The sequence below is a fragment of the Pithys albifrons genome, chromosome 2 (assembly GCF_047495875.1).
Source record: "Pithys albifrons albifrons isolate INPA30051 chromosome 2, PitAlb_v1, whole genome shotgun sequence".
Taxonomy (NCBI): Eukaryota; Metazoa; Chordata; class Aves; order Passeriformes; family Thamnophilidae; genus Pithys; species Pithys albifrons.
In genome coordinates, this window is record NC_092459.1 from 32,031,805 (window position 1) to 32,054,508 (window position 22,704).

Here is a 22,704-nt window from a genome sequence, read left to right on the forward strand (position 1 = left end):
TATAGTAATCAGATAATGCAACATTTGTAATGTTGGTATTAAACTACATGTTGGAAGACCATTGAATTATAATATTGCAACAGCAGTGCCCATGTCTTTTGGTTGTGGGGGCCAGTACTGGATCCTTGCAGGTAACTTTATGTGGCATTTACTTTCTCTCCTAACTGTTCACAAGCTACTGCTTGCAAGATGATCAGTCAGTTATCTGTTTCGGTAAGTTGTAGTAAGTGTACTTATTAGGACTAGTAGAACAGTCCGTTGGCATTTTGGCTGAGATACAATACATGCAGTGTAGTATTTTTGAAGGTACATAATGATTCCTGCATGATTGCACGTGACCGCTAAATCAAAATGCATTACTCTGATGTATTTGGGTCTTAGTTACTGTCCTACTAAAAAACTTCTAAAACTTAATCAAACTGACTACAAATATAAAACAGTGAGGTCTGATACTAGAAAATACTTTTCTAGAAAGCAACAGTTTTGTTCTCAGTGATTCTTCAGTCAAGTTATTTTTTGGAGTAATGCTGAAATACTAGGAATAGTATAAGTAGTAAATCAGATGAATCAACTGAGTAATAAATGGTTATTACTGAATAGAAAGGTCTCTGCTCAGCATACAGATGATGTATTATAACCACTGCTTGAATATGGATAATTTAAAACAACTTAAACAGAAATTACATATTGATTTGGTGATAATACATTGCTTTTACAGGTACATGTGATCAAAGAGGTGGCAACAATGGCTCAAGAAAAGCTTGGTGTGTCCTGCGAAGTAATTGATCTGAGGACCATCTTACCCTGGGATACAGAGACCGTTTGTAAGGTAAGAAAGTGGTGCATGTTAATTTAAAACCACAACAAATCTAAGTTTTTTTTAAGGACCAACATATTTTTCCTTTGTATTATATGTATTGTTCTGTATCATATATGCAGTATAAATGCACATTACATGGATCAAACATTTGCTTTAGCACTGAAAGAAAGTCATGTTTCAGGATTCAGAATATTATCAGAATTCATGTTCTTTGCATTGAAGCAGAGGGCAGGATTTAATCAGACTTCTGCTTGAAAATATGTTTTTTTACAATTTCTGACTCTTTGTATCCTCTTTGCCATCATTGGGTGTGAATGATCAGGAGAAATCTTTATTTTAATTTCCTGCTGTTTTACTCAAAGACCTAGTTTTAGGTCTGCATTAATGTGCCTTAGTTTACTTCGTCTGTATTTCTAGAAAGAAATGTTTTAATTTAAGATATGTGAATATTTGGGTTAGGGAGAAAACACAGCATTTGCAATTCTCAGACTATCTAATTTCAAATTCATGGGTACTGTGAAGTCCTTGTCTTCCTTGTGGAAGTCTTTGATTTTGCAAAGCATTCCTTTCAAAACACTGGGCAGCTGAAACTGGAATCTGAATTCACATATACTGAGAAACCATGAGAAATGGTTATTGCACTTCCATGTATCTTGTTCTGCTTACCTCTCTCCACCCCCCTCCATGCTGTTTTCTCTTCAGCAACTAAGAGCTTTTGGGAGCAAACACCTTAAATGAAATGGGAGGAGGAGTATTTTCCAAAAGGTTTTGTAAGTAGAAGGGAGAATCCAAAGGCACACTTTTAAAAATGTCATTTGTCAAAATTAAGAAAGAAAATAGTCCCACCAAAACCCACCAAAGAAATTTGAGGCTATTAGAGCAAAACCTTATTGGGGAAAACTTGATTTCCCCTCTCTCAGTTACTGCCTTTTCACATTGTCCTGATTTAGCAATTTTGTCATTATTTTCAGTTCCTGTAATCTTATTTTTTTCCTTCATTTTTCACTTAACTGTTTGGTGAGGTATTTTTAACATTATAAATAGACTAAACAAACTTAGATTCTGCAAATTAAATGCTAGGGTTGTTAGTCATGAAAATTAGTCTTATGTCTCTTCCATGAAACTATTTTCTGTCAAGCTACTTGAGAACTGAGAGAAGAACTGCTGCTGAGTACCATCCAGCAGTACAAATGCTGCTGAATGTGCTTTTGGACTGTAATGTAAAGGTTCTACAGGTGTTTTTGTTTCTACATTATTGACAGCATTAACAATTAAAGCATAGTCAAAGGTTTACCCCTCAGTTTACAGTAGTGGCTCCCTCAATGTGTGTGATTAGCAGAATTCTTACTGTTTCTACTACAGCTGCAGGTTTCCTGCAGGTCTTTATTCAGTCAGAAAAATTGTCAGATGTCTGTAGCCTTGTCAGCTTAGGCCTAGTAACTGTGGTGTACTGAGTTAAGATAACCCTAGAGATGAGAAGAGCCAAGGGATTGAAAAAGGTGTGTGATTCCATCAAGTACTTTCTCTGCCTGCATTTTCAGATTTAAGGCAATACAGTATATCTACAGCTTAACTCAGATTGTAAAAATGTTTAAATAGGGCAGATCAGGCACACCTCCTTATCTAACTCTCTCTGTATACTTGGAGGATCTCAATTGTGTACACAAGTGTTTTGTCATTCTGTAGTTGCTCGGTAAGGGCCTTGCTTTTGGTCAGGTAAAGTTTGCATATATAAAGTATGATAAAAAGAAAGATGAACCATTGATCTGCTACTCTGTGGCATCCTTGTATTTCTCCACAGTTATATTTACCTGAGGGACTTCCAATGGGACTGGGTGGAGCAAATTATGGGAGGAAAGATCCATGTTGGCATCTGCTATTTGCAGTGTCCTGCTGTTCAGTTGTGGATATGTAACAAGTTGGGTACTGACATGTATAGCTATGAGTTGTTTCTTGTAAATTTGATCTTACCAGTTGAAGTCTTTTCAGTGTTTGCTTGAAGTGTGTTTCATGTTACCTGGATATACTTTCTAACTGTAAAAACAGAAATGTGTTGAGTTAGTCATCAATATGAAGAGAAACTTTGGCCATAGTAAATCCTTTACAACCTCTTCTGGAAAAGTAAACTTATTCTGTTTTTTAACTAAATTTTTTTCCTTCTTTAAAGATTTGAGTTGTCATTTTTGAAAGCAAAGCATCTCTTTGAATGAGCAGTTAAGTCTGTTTCGTTGGGTTGAACCTGCACTGAAATGCTATCAGGAAAATATGCAGCTGTGCATAGGAAGTGCAGAGCTTTAGTTGTACAATATTTTGCAAATCTGTTCTTTAAAAATAGATATTTCATGAAGATTTTCAGCTCCTGTTCCATTGTGGACATTTTGGACATCTTTTAAGGTAACTGTAGTGTAAATAAAAAGATCACAGAACCATAGAATGATTTGGGTTGGAAAGGACCTTAAAGATCATGTTGTTTCAACCCCACTGCCATGGGCAGGGACACCTTCCACTAGACCAGATTTCTAAGAGCCCCATTCAGCAGAGCCCCATTCAGCCTGGCTTTGAACACTTCCACAGATGGGATATCCACAATATCTCTGGGCAACCTGATCCAGAGCCTCACTACCCTCACAGTAAAGATTTTTTTTTTCATCTAATGTCTAATCTAAACCTACTCTCTTTCAGTGTGAAGCCGTTCTCTCTTATCCTATCACTGCATGTCCATGTAAAAAGTCTCTCTTCATCTTTCTTACAGGCTCCCTTCAGGTACTGGAAGGATTCAATTTGGCCACCCCCAAGTCTTCTCTTCCTTGATTGTCCAATTGTCTTAGTCTTTCCTCATAGGAGAGGTGCTCCATCCCTTTAAAAGATGGAACAGATGGACCTGTTGATTTAAATCTGTTTACCATTAAGAATTAAGAGGGTTATTTCAAAAAAAGTACAGTGCATGTTGGCAAGGCAGTTCACTGTTTGTTATAATAAATACCAAATACTAAATGTTTTTAGCATTGCTCTTATGTTAACTTGGCTGCAAGCGGGTCAGTCTGATGAGAGAAATGCTAAATTCTCTTCTGTAAATCTTGTCTGTTTGGCACAGCTGAAAATAATTAGTGGTTTGCATTTGTGCATTAATTGGTTCCATTATGCAACACTGAAAAGTTTTTAACTTAATTTGCATTGTGGACAGCTTTTAAGGTAATTGCCAATGCAAACAGAAGGTTGGAAACTACGGTTCCAGGTCCTTGCTGTAGCCTCCCCAGAGGAATTGCTTGCTGCAGCTGTTGAGGTTGACAGTGGCTTACAAGGGCCAGTTTGTGTGATGGGGCTTGTTATTCCCTTCTTGAGATGCCAATGTCAAGGACCAAGAGAACAACAGAGAAGTTGGCCATGCCAGAGAAAGTCCTCAGCTCTCCGTTGGTCTGCTTACATTCTCTTTCTGGGCTCTTAAATGAAAATGGAGTTACTTTTACTCCAGTCCAACCAATAAGCAAATTATCAGCTGTTAGAAGCTGACCTTTGCCTCAGGTTTTTACTTGTGTCAGCCTCCATAAATGTTTTTGTTTTACCCTGTCATATGTGAGTATTTGAAATATATCTAGTGTCTCTGTCATGTTGGGTGCAGAGGAACAGGATGGTGCATGAGTTACACTGCAACCTCATTGCTCTTCTGCCAGCACTCAGATGCATCATGGTCCTTGCTGATGGGAGTCTGTGTGGTGTGGGAAAGTGGGACTTCGGGCTTTACTGTGAAAACACATCTCTGTTTTACTGCTGGGAGGGATGTCCTTTGTGATCAGTAAAGGCTGTTATTTTAGTCTTACTTAGGTGGAAATACATGAAACTTTAAGACTAATTTGATAACTGTTATGTAGGCATGAAATGGTTAGTGCAGTAATATGTCAGAATTTTCACTGCAAGTCTAACTGCTTAGTCTGCTTTTTGTAGCTTTATCTATAGTGAAACTTGTCATCAAAATGCATATTTCCTAGAACTATGAGAAGTTGTACTTCACAACTGCCACCAGAGGCCTCTTCTAGTCAAGTTTAGTGTCTGCTTTGACTTTGCATTGCTCTTGTGAGGATGTTTTTGAATCTATAGCTCTGAATGAAACATAAATAAAAAGAAAAAATATAGTAGACATAGCTAAAAACTGCTGCCTAATTTTACTGATATTGTATTTGCATTTTTAAGATTTTGACATTATGTTCCGTTTTGAAATAGGCTAGCATTTTTCATCTGCATGAGGAGATGAGGTTGCACTTACCTGAACAGACTTACCATGGGCTTTGAATGGATCCCAGCAGTAATGGTAACTTTCTTTTTGGTGCAATTCCTGGGATAGGTAAACATGAAAATAGGCTAGATTTTTCTTTTGTCAGTCTTCAGATGTTTAATGATGAGTAATAAAGTTTGAGTTAGTTACGGTAGCTCACAGAGCTGTTCTAGAGAACAGGTATCTCCCGAGGATCAGTCATCCCAGGTATTTCAGCAGTCTGGTTTTGGATGCGATAAATTGGCCTCTGGAAATGTCATGGTTTACAAGTTTGGTCTTTTTTAAGAAAAAGTTAAGGAATATGGTGTAAGGTTAAGTGAGATAAATTGTACCCTCATTCTATAGCTGATAGATGACACCTACTGCTGACAGAATGGACATAGGTAGTTGGCTTGTTTAAAAAACTTATCCGACATCTCTTCGGTAAGATAAAAAGAAAGAATCTCTGTGTGTGGGTTTTTTATATAGATGTCTATACATTAAAACACATGCTGGTCTGTAATTTTTCTAAAGTCTTTCACAGGAGAAGTGGAGTAGATTGTATAGGTTGTACATGCACAGAGCCTCTCCTACGTTGCTTCTGAATGAGACATGATGCAGTTCTTTGTGCTTTACCCCTAGACGACTGAAAGGGAACCCAACATCAACTCCATATATGTAACTGTATAGATCAACATAAAAAGTTGTGTTGTTATGCATCAGAAAACTGACAACCTTTTTTAAAGAGCATGTGCTGCCTTTGCTGCTTCCTTAGGAAATGCAGCAGTAAGGGCTGTCCTTAGATTACTGAGCCTCTTTTCAATACAACATTTTCAAAGCACGATGTCATTTCATGGGCCAGCGAAGAAATTGGTAGGTCTTTTGTTTACTTTGACAGTTTTCACTGGTTTCTGACTAATGCTTTTGCATTATTCCCTAGGGCTGTAGTATGAGTGATACAGTGGTTATAATTCAAATAGGGAGGAGTTAGCTGTCCATATCCATAGATTTGATTTTTTTTAATTTTTTTTTTAGCTGAGAGGAAGAATGCATTTCTTGTGCTTATTCTAACATCAGCATCCTACATCTGTGTGTTTTATTCGTGTGTGAGTGGACTGGGATCATGAGAGATTTCTCCCCATTGTACCTTCACCTGTAAACATGAACACGTGAAATTATTGTGTTTCTCAACATACCCAGCTGATAATGAAATCTCTGCCTTGACCATGCTCTGCTGACTGCTAGCTGTTGCATGTGCATGCAGACATCTGCGTTTAGTGCAGCCACAGCAAAGATGTCAGTTCCTAATCCAGGCATTTTCACACTATGTGACTGGTTAGCTGTGTTATTATTAAAGACTAAGCTACCACGAAGGATGCTGCTCAAGAAAATGAAACATGAGATGTATATGTAATATCTGGAAAAGTTGTTTCTTTAACCTACAAAACTGCTTAAACATACTTTTTCTCCCTTTCAGAAATCAAGTTTTCAGAGAAAAGTTTTGTTCTCTTTTGTATACTTAACCGATTAACTTGGAAACTTTGAATCCACTGTGTGGATTTTTCTATGTATGAGAAGTTGGATGGTGTGGTATTGATTAAAAAGCCCATGGCACAGTTCCCAATGCTTCACTGGTCATACTTAGGGTATAATTCTGTAGTTGTAGTGGTTTTTATATTGAAAAATATGTATGTGTTACTGGAAGTGGGTAATCTAGCTCAGGATTAAGTGTTTTTAAGGGATTGTGCAAGTTACTGTATTTTTTCACCCTGAGTCGAGCCAAGAGTTTTATTTAAACTTTAAACTGATTAATATCCCTTTGACATTTTTACTTTTGCAATTGAAAATTTGAAAATGCACATTTTGTACTTTTGTATTATTTAGAAGGCAAGTATTTGCCATGCATAATGGTAAAAATTTGGTTTTATTACCTAATTAGCCATCTTAACCTTCTCTGAACTGTTGCTACCGTAGTGCAAAGAAATGTGGAGTAATGTTCCTTTGTGACTTAATAATAAAAGCACAGTAATCTGGACTGCAACTTTTAAGGGCTTATGGGTTACTGTGAGCCTGGATGGCTCGGAATTTTGCAAATAAATAGTGGTGCCTTTGCAGAAGCATAGTTTATGGATTGACATTATTAAGGATAGTAATTCTGAAGTTGCTTCTTTAGGACACTATAGTACAGGCAAGGAAGGAGTGTATGTAATTCTGAGCACCTGGTGCTGCTTTGCTGTTCTTTAGGAAGGGATCTGGAGACCTCCCCGTGGAGGTCAGTGCAAATGCTTGTCAGGCAGCACAGCCATCTGCTGCTCATTGGAAAGAGCAAATTGAGCAAAAGAGAGAGCAGAGTTCCACATAGGAAACAGCAGGTAATACAGCATTGGGAAGCAAATCAGGGGCAAACTCTATGCCTGTTTTTCATCAAGGCTCTTTTATGGGAGCCATTTTGCAGCCCCTATGAGAGCATTCTCTGTAATGCACAAGTGGCATTTTAGTCAGACTATTTAGTCAGCAACTGAGTAATTTTCAGTAGTAGATTGTTGGTGTCTTACACTTAAGAGCTAGCATGTCCTAGCAGACCTATTGGTCTACCAGCTGGTTGTTCCCATTCCTTTAAGTTTACTTCATCTATTTGGACTGTGAATAAAGGAAAATCAAGATCAGCAACCCTGATGTCGGTTTTTTGTACATTAAATGCGCTCACCAGGCATCAAACTGTACAGTTGTAGGACAGGTATCCTGGGATCAGATTTGTGTTTCTTGGCTGTCTGTTCTTGATCTTTTGCCATTTTGCATGTTGCTCCTTGGATTTCTTACTGAATGGATCTTGTACCTATAAAATATGATTAAAGTTGTTCTGCTTACATGATGACAGTTAACTTTGTCACTGTTTCCATCAGAAACTTCTGTCTTTTGGTCTGGTAGTTTCAGGTTGCTAGAGTGTGCTGTGGACTGTTCCTTGGCTTCCAGAAGCAGAACACTGGAGCCATGCTTGCAGGCAGTCATGTTCAAGTTATGAGAATATATACATAACCAATTCAGAAACTAATTATTTGTATTTTTGCAATTCTGTATTTCAAGAAATCTTTGAATAGAAACCTTGTCTTTTGTTCCTATGCATCTTGTTTCAGGGAAGTACCTCAGGGCTGAGATGTTCATGTATACATAGTTCTGTTTTCTTCTTTCTCCCTCCCAATATAAAAGTAGTTCTCAATCTTTTTATGCATGTATGCATTCATAAGTGATACTGGAGAAAGAATCTGCTTATAGAGAACCTTGAATAGGGAAAAGGCATTTGTGTGTGATTTCTGTTAACATTGAGTATAGTGCTGATGATACCACCCATGAATTCTTCATAAAGCCTTTTCCGTTTTGCTCATATTCCATATTACAAGCTTCAAATTTAAAGGCACTTACTTAAATAAATGAGTAGTGGTCTACGGTCTATAGTTAGAAGTAATTTTATAGCTCCAGTGTGTGTGTTGATTTTTTTCCTTGCAACTGGTGCTGATTGAATGCTAATGGTAGTTGGGATGCAGTTCCATGATGGTAATCATATATGAATCATTCTTCCATAGAGATAATTATTGCTTCCCTACAGTATTGCCTTTCTTTAAATGCCCATAGCTATTTATCCTGCTATTATCACGTAGTTGAGCCTGCTGCTCTTAAACTGTTTTTTTTTTTTCTGTTAGAATTTGGATACTGTACTTACTATTTGTGCTTTATTAACCTTTACCCCATGAAAATGTAGTTTTAAGTATTTCTGCAATAATTTAAAGATAGTGTTGAAATTTGTGATGCCAGGATTTAGTCTGCTTTTTGCTGAATTGTCTAACAGCTTGTTTATTTACTGATGTCATAATGCATTGAATTTGGTTTCTTGTGCATATTTCTCTGTTCACAGTGAGGTGTCGGTGAATGCAGTCCAAAATGCTTGTAATACAAACATAGGCTGTATAGACTGCAGAGATTTCCAAATAAACTCAATATATTCTACAGTAACTTTTTCTGTCAGTCTACAATGCAGTACTACTAAAATCCCCCTAGTCCATTGAAATTCTTTAGCCTGTTTGACTGATCCCTCCTGCAAATTTGGTGAGCTGAATTAATGCATAAAATCCTGAATGTCTAATTAACTTATTGACTCATTATGATAGAAAACAGTTATTTTCTTATTATATGTATTATATCCTCTTGTTATGCAATATTTGATTTCTCTGACACACATTAAGACCTCTTACCATATTGAAATATTTTATTTTTTAAATATATTTTAATAAGTACTTTATTTTTACTTTTATCATATGGAAACTGAACTGCTCTGAAAACCTTGCAATTTACTTATTTGTTCTGTGTATTTAACTTGCACTGTCCTGAAATTTAGGATAATATTTCACTTAATAATATGATAGAGTACGACAGAATTTACATGGGCTTGGTGGGCATCTTATTTTTGCATGTGAATATAGGAGAACAAAAATCACCTGTAATGTCATGAAAAAAGTCCTAAAATGAGATGCATGGGTTTAATTATTGCATGACTATATGGTATAACACATTAAAAACAGGTCTGGATTTTTTTTTCCCTCCAGAAACTAATCAGACTCACTTTTCCTCCTACCTCTTCAGTTGCAAAATATTTTTGATATTTAAAGCTTACTACTAATAATTTGGAAATTTTTTTATTTAATGTCCATTTTTGAGAGTCCTAAACTATGTATTTCAGAATTTTCTGAAAATGGCTTTTTAGCATAAAAGGATAAAAAAATAATTACACTTTTCTGTGGTGTGCATTTCGGCAGTCTATTTTAGCAATTCTTCCCCTCAACTCTGATGTCCTTTCAGTTGTTATGTAGAGCTAACCCTATCGAACTAAGAAGCAGGCTGTTGTGCAGAATACCATTTTGCAAAAAACACAGGACAGAATTTCAAGGGATAGATCTTACCTTTTACTCTTAGTCTGTTCAGCTTGAAATTTTGCTCCCAGCTAAATTGCATATAGATTTTTGTTGGTTTTGTGCTGGATACAGCAGCTGATTGCCGATGCTGTGACACCATGTGTCTTCATCTCTTGGAAGATGCTCATCTAATTTACATTTAATATCAGCCCTTTAATATCTCTGGAGATCTTTGTACCTTTTCACTGCTGACATTTGAGCATATATTGTTATCTGTGTTGAAAAAGAGGAAAGCTTTGCTGTTAATCCAACTGCATTCTTCTCCTAGTTCCAGCAGTTGTCCTGGTTTCTCCCAGACACAAAAAGCAGGAGGAGTTACTGTTGCAACATTTGCTACTGCTCTTGTTGCTCTCTTTCAGGAATCCATTTTCAGAGGTGTGTTATATTAATTTCTAGCCTTTGCACTTGAAGTACAAACTAGTTAAAATGAGGAGCCAGATGAAGGGAAGTGCTTTGAACTGTGGCAGAGGTCATTATTACTTTGAGAAGAATGGAAAAATTTTGGCCTTAGTTGTAGGAAAAGCAGGATAGACCAGTGATATCTGAGGAAAAGCAGGAAATTCAAGTGGCAGTGCTAGAATGTTGTTGTACACTTGATTCATGTCCTCTTCTTCTGCCCGTGACTTTACTAAGAACTACCCATCTGTATAGTTCTGGTGGGATTTTACTTATTGCATAATGGATCTCACTGCAATGCTAAATATGCAGGGAAATTAGGTGTTCTCTGCTTTTTGTAAGGCTTAGTACAAAATAAATCTCCTGCACTATCTCGTTGATACTGTTCTTCCTTCACTAGTTTTCTGCCTGGGTGATTACTTTGCAAATGGTTATGCCATTAATCAACCTTGTAGCTTGTGAACTAGATGTGCTGGTGTTATATAGGTGTTTTGCCAGTTTATTTAAAAATAAGTAAGATTTTTTAAAATAAAATTATAAAAAGTGTTTATGGGGAATTAGTTCAAGCTGGTTTTCTTTCTTGTTGATGATAGAATATGGAAAGTAATGTGTAAGAAAAGCAGCCAGAAATTAAAATAATAACATACTGGAAGGTCTTAATCTGAAGCATTCTAAAATAACCATGCTAAACATTAGAATAATCTTTATCATTTTATAAAATAGTGTGGTGTGAGGGGAATTGTTCATTCAGGCTAAATTTTGTGGAGGAGCTGCCAGCATTATAAATGCTTACCATGATAAAATTTTAAGATCATGCAATTCATTCTTTTTTCCCATTTGATACATGTGTGAGGTATTTATCCATTTTGCCTGAGCGATATTCAGTCTCAACCATAGTCACATTCCTTGTGTCAGCACTGCAGTGTGCTGTAAGTTGGAACTGTACTTTGGTTTGTGTCTTGTGGCTTAAGACTTGCAATTGTTTACAGACAATGCTAATCAAATTTTCCAGATGAGAAAAACAGCAAGTGGTAATTTAAAACCACTTGGTTCCAGTATAATGCTCGTGCTGCAGGTGTGCATCTTGATTTCTCCATCCAGCTAAAAAAACCCCATATTGCCAGTTTTACTAATTTAGTTGCTCTGCACATGACAAAACTAAACTCACTCTTTTGGCATGTGATCAAATCTTACCACTAAGTATTAATCTATAGTACGTTATCATATTTGGCATTTACTGACTTGCTACCTAGACTTTGAAGTTCACAACAGTGCTGTGTTTGGAAGGCTACAGATTCCTTAAGGAGGAAGGGCTTTTTAAAAGCCTTTATTGCCAAAAGCAAATTTTAATTTAAAGAGTATGTGGCTTCTATTTATCATTTGCATTAAACTGGTATGTTATTTTAGCACTAAAAGCACAAGTTGATTTATTACTGTTTTCAAAGTTTTAAAAGCTTTCTTTTAGAAATTTCAACTTTTTAGTTACATTTGGAAGGTGTGTGTGTTTTCTGTCTGCTTCTCCACAGAGGGAAAATGGAGTTAAGAGTTGAGGAGAAAAAAAAATTTGGATTATTAAGCATAGCCATGTGACTTTTAGTTTTCCAGTTGTTGGTTTAAAGTATTTGCAGTACGATGGCAACAAATGTTGAGCTTAAAAAAGCCTGTGGAAACAATTTTTGATTACCAGCTATGGTTTTTTGTTCATGTTAGAGAAACCTCTCGATGCTGTCATTCTTTTTTTTTTGGCTAAGCACTTAATGATGTTTTAAATAATGGATTAACTAGAGGAAAGTGTGATTTTTAATATTTAAAAACAGTGACAGTAGGTTATGTTAATATAGTTTTATTTCCCTGTGAAAGAAAATAAATCTTTCCCAGGAGTTTGACTGGATTCTTGTAGGTCCCTTCCAACTCAGCATATTCTGTGATTCTGAGACTTTGTGAATCTGTCTATGTAGTCATTTGTAAATTGTCTTTTCTACTGGACAGTCAAAATGTATTTGAAGTAGTGTCCTAGTTCAGCAGGAGGGACCAGCTAACCCTGTGTGAGGGTGATCAAAGCTGTGTATTCCACCCCCTCTATTCATTCCCCAAGGTCAATGGGCCATTAGCAGCAGCTGCCCAGGGAGCCATTATCACTTCACACCCAGCCTGAGGGGGGCGGAGCTGCTAATGGGCCATCAACAGTTCAACACCCCCTGGCTCCCAGAGTTAATCACCCATTGTGTGAGTCCCCGCCCAGGGGGAGGGACTGAGAGCTCCCTGAGGGTACATAAGGGGTGGGTAAGAAGACCTCGGGAACTTCTTGTCGGATCCAGAGCAGCAGCAGGACCTCGACAGCAGGAGATCACCGCTCTCGCCCAGACCACAGCCCTCGCCTGCACCAACAGGTTTTTCTTTTCCTTTTGCTCTGGACTTGGGGGAGCCACAGGAGTCTCAGCACAAGGGCAAACAAACCCCCTTGGGTTTGTGCCCCAGGACACTGGGTTATACTGCTGGGGTATTGTGAGTTGAAAGCATTTCCCTTGTGTGTCAGTGTTGTTATTGTAATATTATTATTAAATTTTAGCTCTGACTTATAATCTCTCTCTCGTGGTGAGTTCATTTCCCCTGCTGGTTCACCTTCAAACCAGCACATCTTTTGGCGCCCAACGTGGGGCCACGAGAGAGAAGTCAGAATTACAATTTCATTTTGTGTATTTGGATACAGAAACTCCCTGACTACCATGTTGCTTGATGTATTCATGTGGATGCTGTATCTGGGCCTGTTCATATTTCGACACATGGGGAACCATGTGCCTGTTTTGATGCTCTCTTTAATACCAGGGAGAAGGATCAAAATTGCTTTATTAATATACTATGTTTATGTTGTCATAACATCAGAAGCAATGAATTTCATTGTGAATGTATATTCAGTCTGGTGTGCCTGTCCTGGTTTGGGCTGTTACCTCTGGGGTCTCATTAAAAATAGCACCCAGACTGTGGGGAAAACAGGCGGAGATGGTTACTTCCACCTTTTCACCTCTGCTACAACAATCATTGAAAATATTGAGCTTCCTTTTGATGTTAGGGACAGCATAATCCTACTGTTAGTGCTGTTAGTGTTGCTTTGTCTCCTCTGTACTGTATACACCATGTTTAGGGTCAGAACTGGGCTTTCTAAGGAGACTTGCTGGAGGCCTGCCCTGGGAGCGGATGATATTGAGTGGCACGGGAAGTGGGAAGATATGGGCCAGTATTTGGAGACCTTCTCTCCCCAAATGATCTGGAAATTCACCCCAGAACAACTGCAGGACCCTGCCAAAATGCTAAGCTATGTGAAAGGAAGATGCTCTGGTAGTCCCAGAGAGGTGCAGCTCACAGCAACCTGCTGGGCCCTGGCCACTGCCTACCGCACACTGCTTGGGGTAGTACAGCATCATCAGGAGGAGGAGAAAAGGAGCAAATCCACAGGTACCATGTCCACCCAAACCACGGCTGAGCCAGAGAGGAAGAGAGATACATCAACCAGCACCATGTCCACCCAGACCATGACTGAGCCAGAGAGGAAGAGAGATACATCAACCAGCGCCATGTCCACCCAAACCATGGCCGAGTCAGAGAGAAGAGACACATCAACCAGCACCATGCCCACACAAACCACAGCTGAGCCAGAGAGAAAGGGAAACAAATCAACCAGCACCATGTCCACACAAACCATGGAGGAGCCAGAAGGACAACAGAAACCGATAGCAGTTGCCCCTGTCCAGAAAAGAAAATCAAAGACCAAATCAGTTCGTATAGCGCATGATGAGGAAGAGTCAGGACCTTCATCTCAAGCAGAAGAAATGGAGCCAGAAATAATCACCCGGTCCCTATCCCTGGGAGAGCTGCGTGAGCTCCGGAGAGAGTTCACACGACAGGCAAATGAGTCCATCTTGACCTGGCTACTTCGAATCTGGGATGCTGCAGCCAATGATACAATTCTAGATGGGAGTGAGGCAAGGCAGCTGGGATCCCTTTCTCGAGATGTTGTCATTGATCAGGGCATTGGAAAGAGACAGGAAACTCTCAGCCTCTGGCGGCGACTGTTGTCAAGCGTGAGGGAGAGATATCTTTGTAAGGAGGACCTCCACGTACAGCAAGGACAATGGAACACGATGGAACAAGGTATCCGGTGCTTAAGGGAATTAGCCGTACTGGAGATAATCTTTTCAGAGGATGAGAGATTCCCTAAAAGTCCAGATGGTGTCCAGTGCACATCCCAGATGTGGTTAAAATTTGCACGACTTGGGCCAGAAATGTATTCTCGCTACCTTGCAACGTTGCAGTGGAGAGAGGGAGAAGACAAGGTGGGTGCACTGGTCAGCAAACTCAGGATTTATGAAGACACTGTCACTGCTCCATTACGAGCCCACGTATCAGCTGTGGAAACAAAACTGGCTGAGCTGGAAGAGAAGATTAAGGAAGGACTCTTCCATATCTCTCCAGAACAAACGAGAGTCTCTGCCATCAGAAGCAGGCGTCTTCCAGCTAAGGAGAAAGGGTACACTCCACGCGGCAATCTGTGGTTTTACCTCCATGAGCATGGAGAAGATATGAGGAAGTGGGATGGGAAACCCACCTCTTCCTTAGCAGCTCGGGTACGTGAATTGCAAAGAGGCACAACTAACACAGGGAATTCTTCAAGGTTGAAGGCTGCTCCGGTCTCTCGTGGGCAAGGCTCCAGACAGTATAGGAATGATGATGTTATGCCCGATCCTCTTGAAGGAACCTCCCAGTCATATTCACAGGGAGAGCGCAGTGAATACCATGACCAGAACTAGGGGGGCCCTGCCTCTAGCCAGGTAGAGGAGAGGGACAATCGGGTTTATTGGACTGTGTGGATTCGGTGGCCTGGCTCATCAGACCCACAGAAATACAAAGCTTTAGTGGACACTGGTGCACAATGCACGTTGATGCCATCAGGATATGTTGGGGCAGAATCCATCTCTATTTCTGGGGTGACAGGGGGATCCCAACAGCTGACTGTACTGGAAGCTGAAGTCAGCTTGACTGGGAAGGAATGGCATAGACACCCCATTGTGACTGGTCCAGAAGCCCCATGTATCCTTGGCATAGACTACCTGAGGAATGGATATTTTAAAGACCCAAAGGGACTGCGTTGGGCCTTTGGCATAGCTGCTGTGGAGACAGAGGAAATCAGACAGCTGAGCACCTTGCCTGGCCTCTCAGAGGACCCTTCTGCTGTAGGACTGCTGAAAGTTGAAGAACAATTGGTACCGCTGGCCACAGCCACAGTGCACCGTCGGCAATACCGCACTGACCGAGACTCTGTGACCCCCATACACAAGATGATTCGTGAGCTGGAGAGCCAAGGGGTGGTCAGCAAGACTCACTCACCCTTTAATAGCCCCATATGGCCAGTACGAAAGTCCAGTGGAGAGTGGAGGCTGACGGTGGATTACCGTGGTCTCAATGAGGTCATACCCCCCCTGAGTGCCGCTGTGCCGGACATGCTGGAGCTTCAGTATGAGCTGGAGTCCAAGGCAGCCAAGTGGTATGCCACCATCGACATTGCCAATGCCTTTTTCTCCATTCCGTTGGCAGCAGAGTGCAGGCCGCAGTTCGCTTTCACCTGGAAGGGGGTGCAGTACACCTGGAATCGACTGCCCCAGGGGTGGAAACACAGTCCCACCATTTGCCATGGACTGATCCAGACTGCATTGGAAAAGGGTGAGGCTCCAGAACATCTACAGTACATCGATGACATCATTGTGTGGGGGAACACAGCAGGGGAGGTTTATGAGAAAGGAAAGAAGATAATCCAGATTCTCCTAAGAGCTGGTTTTGCCATTAAACGAAGTAAGGTCAAGGGACCTGCTCAGGAAATTCAGTTCCTAGGAGTGAAGTGGCAAGACGGGCGTCGCCAGATTCCAATGGAGGTGATCAACAAAATAGCAGCTATGTCCCCACCGACCAGCAAGAAGGAAACTCAGGCTTTCCTAGGTGCCGTGGGCTTTTGGAGGATGCATATCCCTGAGTACAGTCAGATTGTAAGCCCTCTCTACCTTGTGACACGGAAGAAAAATGATTTCCAGTGGGGCCCTGAACAACAACAAGCCTTTGAGCAGATTAAACAGGAGATTACCCATGCAGTAGCCCTTGGGCCAGTCAGGACAGGACAGGATGTGAAGAATGTGCTCTACACTGCAGCCGGGGAGAATGGCCCATCCTGGAGCCTCTGGCAGAAAGTACCTGAGGAGACTCGAGGACGACCGCTGGGATTCTGGAGTCGGGGATACAAAGGATCTGAGGCCAGCTACACCCCAACTGAGAAAGAGATCCTGGCAGCTTATGAAGGAGTTCGAGCCGCCTCAGAAGTGATTGGCACTGAGGCACAGCTCATCCTGGCACCCCGACTACCAGTGTTGGGCTGGATGTTCAAAGGAAAAGCTCCTTCTACCCATCACGCCACTGATGCCACATGGAGTAAGTGGATCGCTCTGATCACGCAGCGAACCCGGATAGGGAACCCTAATCGCCCTGGGATTTTGGAAATCATCACCAACTGGCCGGAAGGTGAGAGTTTCGGATTGTCCTCTGAAGAAGAAGAGGAGCAGGTGACACGAGCTGAGGAGGCCCCACCATATAACCAGCTACCAGAAGAGGAGAAGCGATATGCTCTCTTCACAGATGGCTCCTGCCGCATTGTAGGGACAAGCCGGAAATGGAAAGCAGCTGTATGGAGTCCTACACGTCGAGTTGCAGAAGCGATTGAAGGACAAGGTGGATCAAGTCAGGTTGCAGAGCTGAAAGCTGTTCAGCTGGCTTTGGATATCGCTGAACGAGAGAAGTGGCCAAGACTCTACCTTTACACTGACTCGTGGATGGTGGCCAATGCTCTGTGGGGATGGCTGGAACGTTGGAGAAAGGCCGGCTGGCAGCGCAAAGGGAAACCCATCTGGGCGGCCGAGATGTGGCAGGACATCGCTGCCCGGGTAGAGAAGCTGAGTGTGAAGGTCCGTCACGTAGATGCTCATGTACCCAAGAGCCGGGCTAATGAGGAGCATCGTAACAACGAGCAGGTGGATCGAGCTGCCAGGATCGAAGTTTCTCAGGTAGATCTGGATTGGCAGCATAAAGGTGAATTGTTTCTAGCCCGATGGGCCCATGATGCCTCTGGTCATCAGGGCAGAGATGCGACATACAGATGGGCTCGTGACCGAGGGGTGGATCTAACCATGGACAGTGTCTCACAGGTTATCCATGACTGTGACACATGTGCTGCCATCAAGCAGGCCAAGCGGGTGAAGCCTCTATGGTATGGTGGACGATGGTCGAAATACAGGTATGGGGAAGCCTGGCAAGTTGACTACATCACACTTCCCCAAACACGCCAAGGCAAGCGCTACGTGCTGACCATGGTAGAGGCAACCACTGGATGGCTGGAGACATACCCCGTATCTCACGCCACTGCCCGGAATACCATCCTGGGCCTTGAGAAACAAGTCCTTTGGAGACACGGCACCCCAGAGAGAATAGAGTCTGACAACGGCACCCACTTCAAGAACAGCCTCATAGACACCTGGGCCAGAGAGCACGGCATTGAGTGGGTGTATCATATCCCCTACCATGCTCCAGCTGCCGGGAAAGTTGAGCGATGTAATGGACTGCTGAAAACAACCTTGAAGGCGTTGGGTGGGGGAACTTTCAAACACTGGGAGCTGCATTTGGCAAAGGCCACCTGGTTGGTCAACACCCGGGGCTCCATCAATCGAGCTGGCCCTGCCCAATCAGAACTCTTGAATACTGTAGATGGAGATAAAGTCCCTGTGGTCCATATGAGAGGTATGTTAGGAAAGACTGTTTGGGTGAGTCCCACCTCAAACAAAGGCAAACCCATCCGAGGGATTGTCTTTGCTCAAGGGCCTGGTTGCACTTGGTGGGTAATGCAAAAAGATGGAGGAACACGATGTGTACCACAAGGGGACCTAATTTTGAGCGAGAAGAGTTTGTAATGTTTCATCGTATATATGTGTATATATATGTATAGGTAAAAAGGGGATTAATTTGGGAATGACTAGATGGAGTAGAATAAGGGGTGGATAATGTCCTAGTTCAGCAGGAGGGACCAGCTAACCCTGTGTGAGGGTGATCAAAGCTGTGTATTCCACCCCCTCTATTCATTCCCCAAGGTCAATGGGCCATTAGCAGCAGCTGCCCAGGGAGCCATTATCACTTCACACCCAGCCTGAGGGGGGCGGAGCTGCTAATGGGCCATCAACAGTTCAACACCCCCTGGCTCCCAGAGTTAATCACCCATTGTGTGAGTCCCCGCCCAGGGGGAGGGACTGAGAGCTCCCTGAGGGTACATAAGGGGTGGGTAAGAAGACCTCGGGAACTTCTTGTCGGATCCAGAGCAGCAGCAGGACCTCGACAGCAGGAGATCACCGCTCTCGCCCAGACCACAGCCCTCGCCTGCACCAACAGGTTTTTCTTTTCCTTTTGCTCTGGACTTGGGGGAGCCACAGGAGTCTCAGCACAAGGGCAAAAAAACCCCCTTGGGTTTGTGCCCCAGGACACTGGGTTATACTGCTGGGGTATTGTGAGTTGAAAGCATTTCCCTTGTGTGTCAGTGTTGTTATTGTAATATTATTATTAAATTTTAGCTCTGACTTATAATCTCTCTCGTGGTGAGTTCATTTCCCCTGCTGGTTCACCTTCAAACCAGCACAAGTAGTTAACGCATTTGTTACTGGGTATGTATGTGGCTAGATGTAAAGTATCCTTTAAGTCTTTTAGGTATTTAAGTATCATTATGCTTGATGTATCTATTTTGAAGTTAAGCTTGGAAGATCTTGGTTGTTATACCTAATTACATTTACTTGCACTAGTGAAATGTTGCAAAATGTAGAGATTTTCCAGGGGCAATTATTTGTGGTAATTGAAAAGCTAATATATGGACCTTTTCTTTTTTTCAGAAATGACTTAGTAACACACTGGAATTTGCCTAATACAAAAGATGAATTTAGCTATATGTCTTTTTCTCAGTGGCTTCATTAGTTGTCAAATATTCCATGAGATTGTAACATGTTTTACTTAAACCATTATAGTGTTAACTAGTTTTCTGACCAGTAGTAATCTAGAAAAATTGGGAAAAGGTCATAATAAAGGTCACTGTGAAGCAGAAGACTCATATTCCTCCTCCCTCCCATATTCTTTATCAATTTATTATTTATTTCTTTCTCATCTAAAGTAATGTCAGAACCAACACAACCGAGCAGCTGATGATTGAGCAAAATACTGAGGTAATTGTTGGTGTGAGGAAGTTTTAAGCTCTCACCAAGTGTATTCTTAAAATATTAAGTCTGTATACATCAATAAACTTCTAAAGAAATAAAATATTCACTTGTGATAGAGGAGTGACCATCTTTAAATAAATAGGAGACTGAGCAATCTAAAATTACATACTTTAGAGGCCCAGTGCTTTTATAAGTAAACATCATTATAAATGTGAAAGTATAAAGGAGGAGATTGTGATTTGCATTAGTCAAGTGCCTTACTTACCGATCCTTTTTACCACATACTGCTGAAGATATTTGTCAAATTACTCAAATTCTTTGTGGTCTTGCCACTTATAAAACTTGTGTTAATCTCTCCTTTTTCCTGTGTTGTCTGTTGTAAATATATTAATTATTTTTGGCTTTCAGTAAATTTTAAAGCTTTAGATCTTTTGTCTCGTTTTCTTCAAGGCACTATAATACAGCCCCTTTGTCTCCTTCCAATTTTCTGAATTCTGCATTGCCAACTGTTTAATATTTGCTTAACCAATTCCCCTCTGAGGGAAATAAGTCACAACAAAGTCTAAGCAAGTCTCTCTCTAAAATGACTACATTGCACTCAATACAATTTTACCCGAGTAATCTAGAAACTGTGATAAATCTGCTCCTGAATAGTTTTTTGCACACGTAGCTCCAAAGAGTTTCTGAGGACACAGAATTTGTTATGGAGCAGTAAGTTGTGGAGCTTCTGTAAGAGGGAGTGTGTAGCAAGTGGTTTTCTGTAAGCAAGTGATGCTCAGAGAAGGAAAATGGACAGCACTAGTGAACAACCACATTTTGTTTATTACTTGCAGTGCTGGATGATTGGTCTTCTCTCTGGCCCTTCCACTAACAAACCAAGTTTTTTAAACATCTATAACACATCTACGGCTCTGCTAACCATTGCTGTCCAAGAACAAAGTGACATTCTGGTCATATTAGTTTTTCTCTGTGGACAAGTTTGGTTATGCTTCTTCCATTGTCATACTCTGAGATGTACAAAGCTCCTTGGTATTTCCATGGATTTCCATTTAACATCTTCTCTCTCTGGTCCTTGCATATGTAGAGGATGTAAATGAGGAGATGTCTACAGGCATTTCAGTGATTACAGTGATGCAGAATTAATTCCTGACTTAGAATAAGTGTTATTCAGTAGTATTACATTAGGAAATCAAAGCTTTATACAAGAAGGATTCATTTATGCTTTGTATAGTTCTTATGCCAACTTCATGATCTTCTGTCTGCATCCTATCTGCAGTCAAACATAACTCCCCTTAGTCATTTGGGAGGAAAACATTCATGTGACACATTGTCTAAGACTAGCACATTTTAAAGTGTTTAGAGTAAACACTGTGTCTCAGATATGTTAATGGTACAAAATAAGCAGAAATGAGGGATCAAAGACTATTATTCAGCAATATTTGAACCCTGAAGTGAATGAATTACAGGCTTTGATTATTTATTCTGTCACATACAAAGATGACAGCTGTCTCTTAGTTGGTAAGCATGTAAAGGGTTCAACATGTCTTTTAAGCGGCTGATAAAAGTGAAAAATGCAAATGTCTGTGCCTCACGTTGCACAGAAGAAGCCAAATAGTTAATTCTTTAAGGAGTATACACTAAATAGATAAGCAATATTCATAAACTCTTATTGCTGATAACTTGTTGATGCTGCTGGCTCCTTTTGATGCAGTAGTGATCAGTACAATGAAAAATTCTGTATCAGTTAATGGAAGCAGCTATTTTTCACAGTTAACTTTCACAATTTTTTCAGCTCATCAGGAGTGGTTACTTAAAAATAAAATATATTTCTTGGTCTATAGACAGACTTTTATGTATATTTAAAATCACTATAATCAGTGGTTCTTGGGCTAACTTGTTAACGAGTTCAATGTAGCATTTAAATGTAGCTCTGCTACGTGTCAAGAAATATCTGTCTCAAATGTGAGACTGGATTTGGTGTTTGCCATTGAAGAGACTTCCACTGTGTATGAATGGCCAGACTTTGCAAACAAAGGTCCCATGGTGTAAAGGAAATCACTCTGAGCTCCAAATCCCAAGGTCCTGAGTTCGAGTCTTAGTTCAGTGTCTCCCTGCCATCCCATCCCGTCACATCTCGGATGCTCAGCAGGGTCAGCCCTGTTTAGTACCGGGTGTTGTGACAGTCCCAAGGACTTCCCTGTCACTGTCCAAGCTCGCTTGGCTGTGGCAGATGGACCTTAGGACTTAAACAGTGGGGCCAGTAATGGAAATGGGTAATTGGAGAATGACTTTGGTCAGGTACTGTAGGACTAAAAGGCAGATGATTGACCTTTGTAATGTCTTTGAGCTTTGGGAGAGGTTCTTATTTTCGTGCAATTGAATCTTTTTATTAGTTTTAGCTTGGATATAGAAGATATTGATGGAACATGCTGGAAAATTCTAATAGTGACATATGTCAGAAAACAGTCATGACTATAAAACTCAAATTTACGATAAAGGAAAGATTGCTGAATATCAACCTCTGTTTACATCATGCAGTTTCAGACTTTTTGTCACATACAATCAGTCCAGAAAACAGGAATAGTAAAACCTGCAAATTTATGCAGACTGAGTGATCATGTAATGTTTTACCTTTATCCCAAGCATTGCAGATGTAGTCACTCTTCTGGGGAAAAAGAAGTTATATCAGTTACTGGATTGAGTGACACACATCAGAAAGATCAAACTAATTGTTGTAGAAGCAACAGAGTTGCTACTTAAATAAAAAATAATTATTGTTTCATGTTTGATGCTCTTTTAATGGAAATTGAAATTAAAAAGTTATGGGCAAATTACTGAGAACTCATGTGTTAATGATTTAAAAATCCCAACAGCATGGTAAGAATGCTCCATGAAATGGAGGTCTGGAAAAAACCGCAAAACCAGAGAGCTCTCAAATATATGTTCCATGGATTTTGGATTTAGCTTTACCATCTTTTCTCCTCCCATGCA

At 40.7% G+C, this 22,704-nt stretch overlaps 1 protein-coding gene across 3 annotated transcripts in view; it reads left to right on the plus strand.

Moving 5' to 3' along the window:
* Positions 1-22,704, plus strand: part of BCKDHB (branched chain keto acid dehydrogenase E1 subunit beta) — a 118,051-nt gene that overhangs the window by 33,981 nt on the left and 61,366 nt on the right. For all 3 annotated transcript variants that reach the window (XR_011697117.1, XM_071548663.1, XM_071548662.1), the window contains exon 8: positions 719-829. Coding sequence is in view for 2 of the 3 variants with exons in the window: in XM_071548663.1 (XP_071404764.1) it covers positions 719-829 (111 nt within the window). In the remaining variant the exon portion in view is untranslated. The remainder of the gene's footprint in view (positions 1-718; positions 830-22,704) is intronic.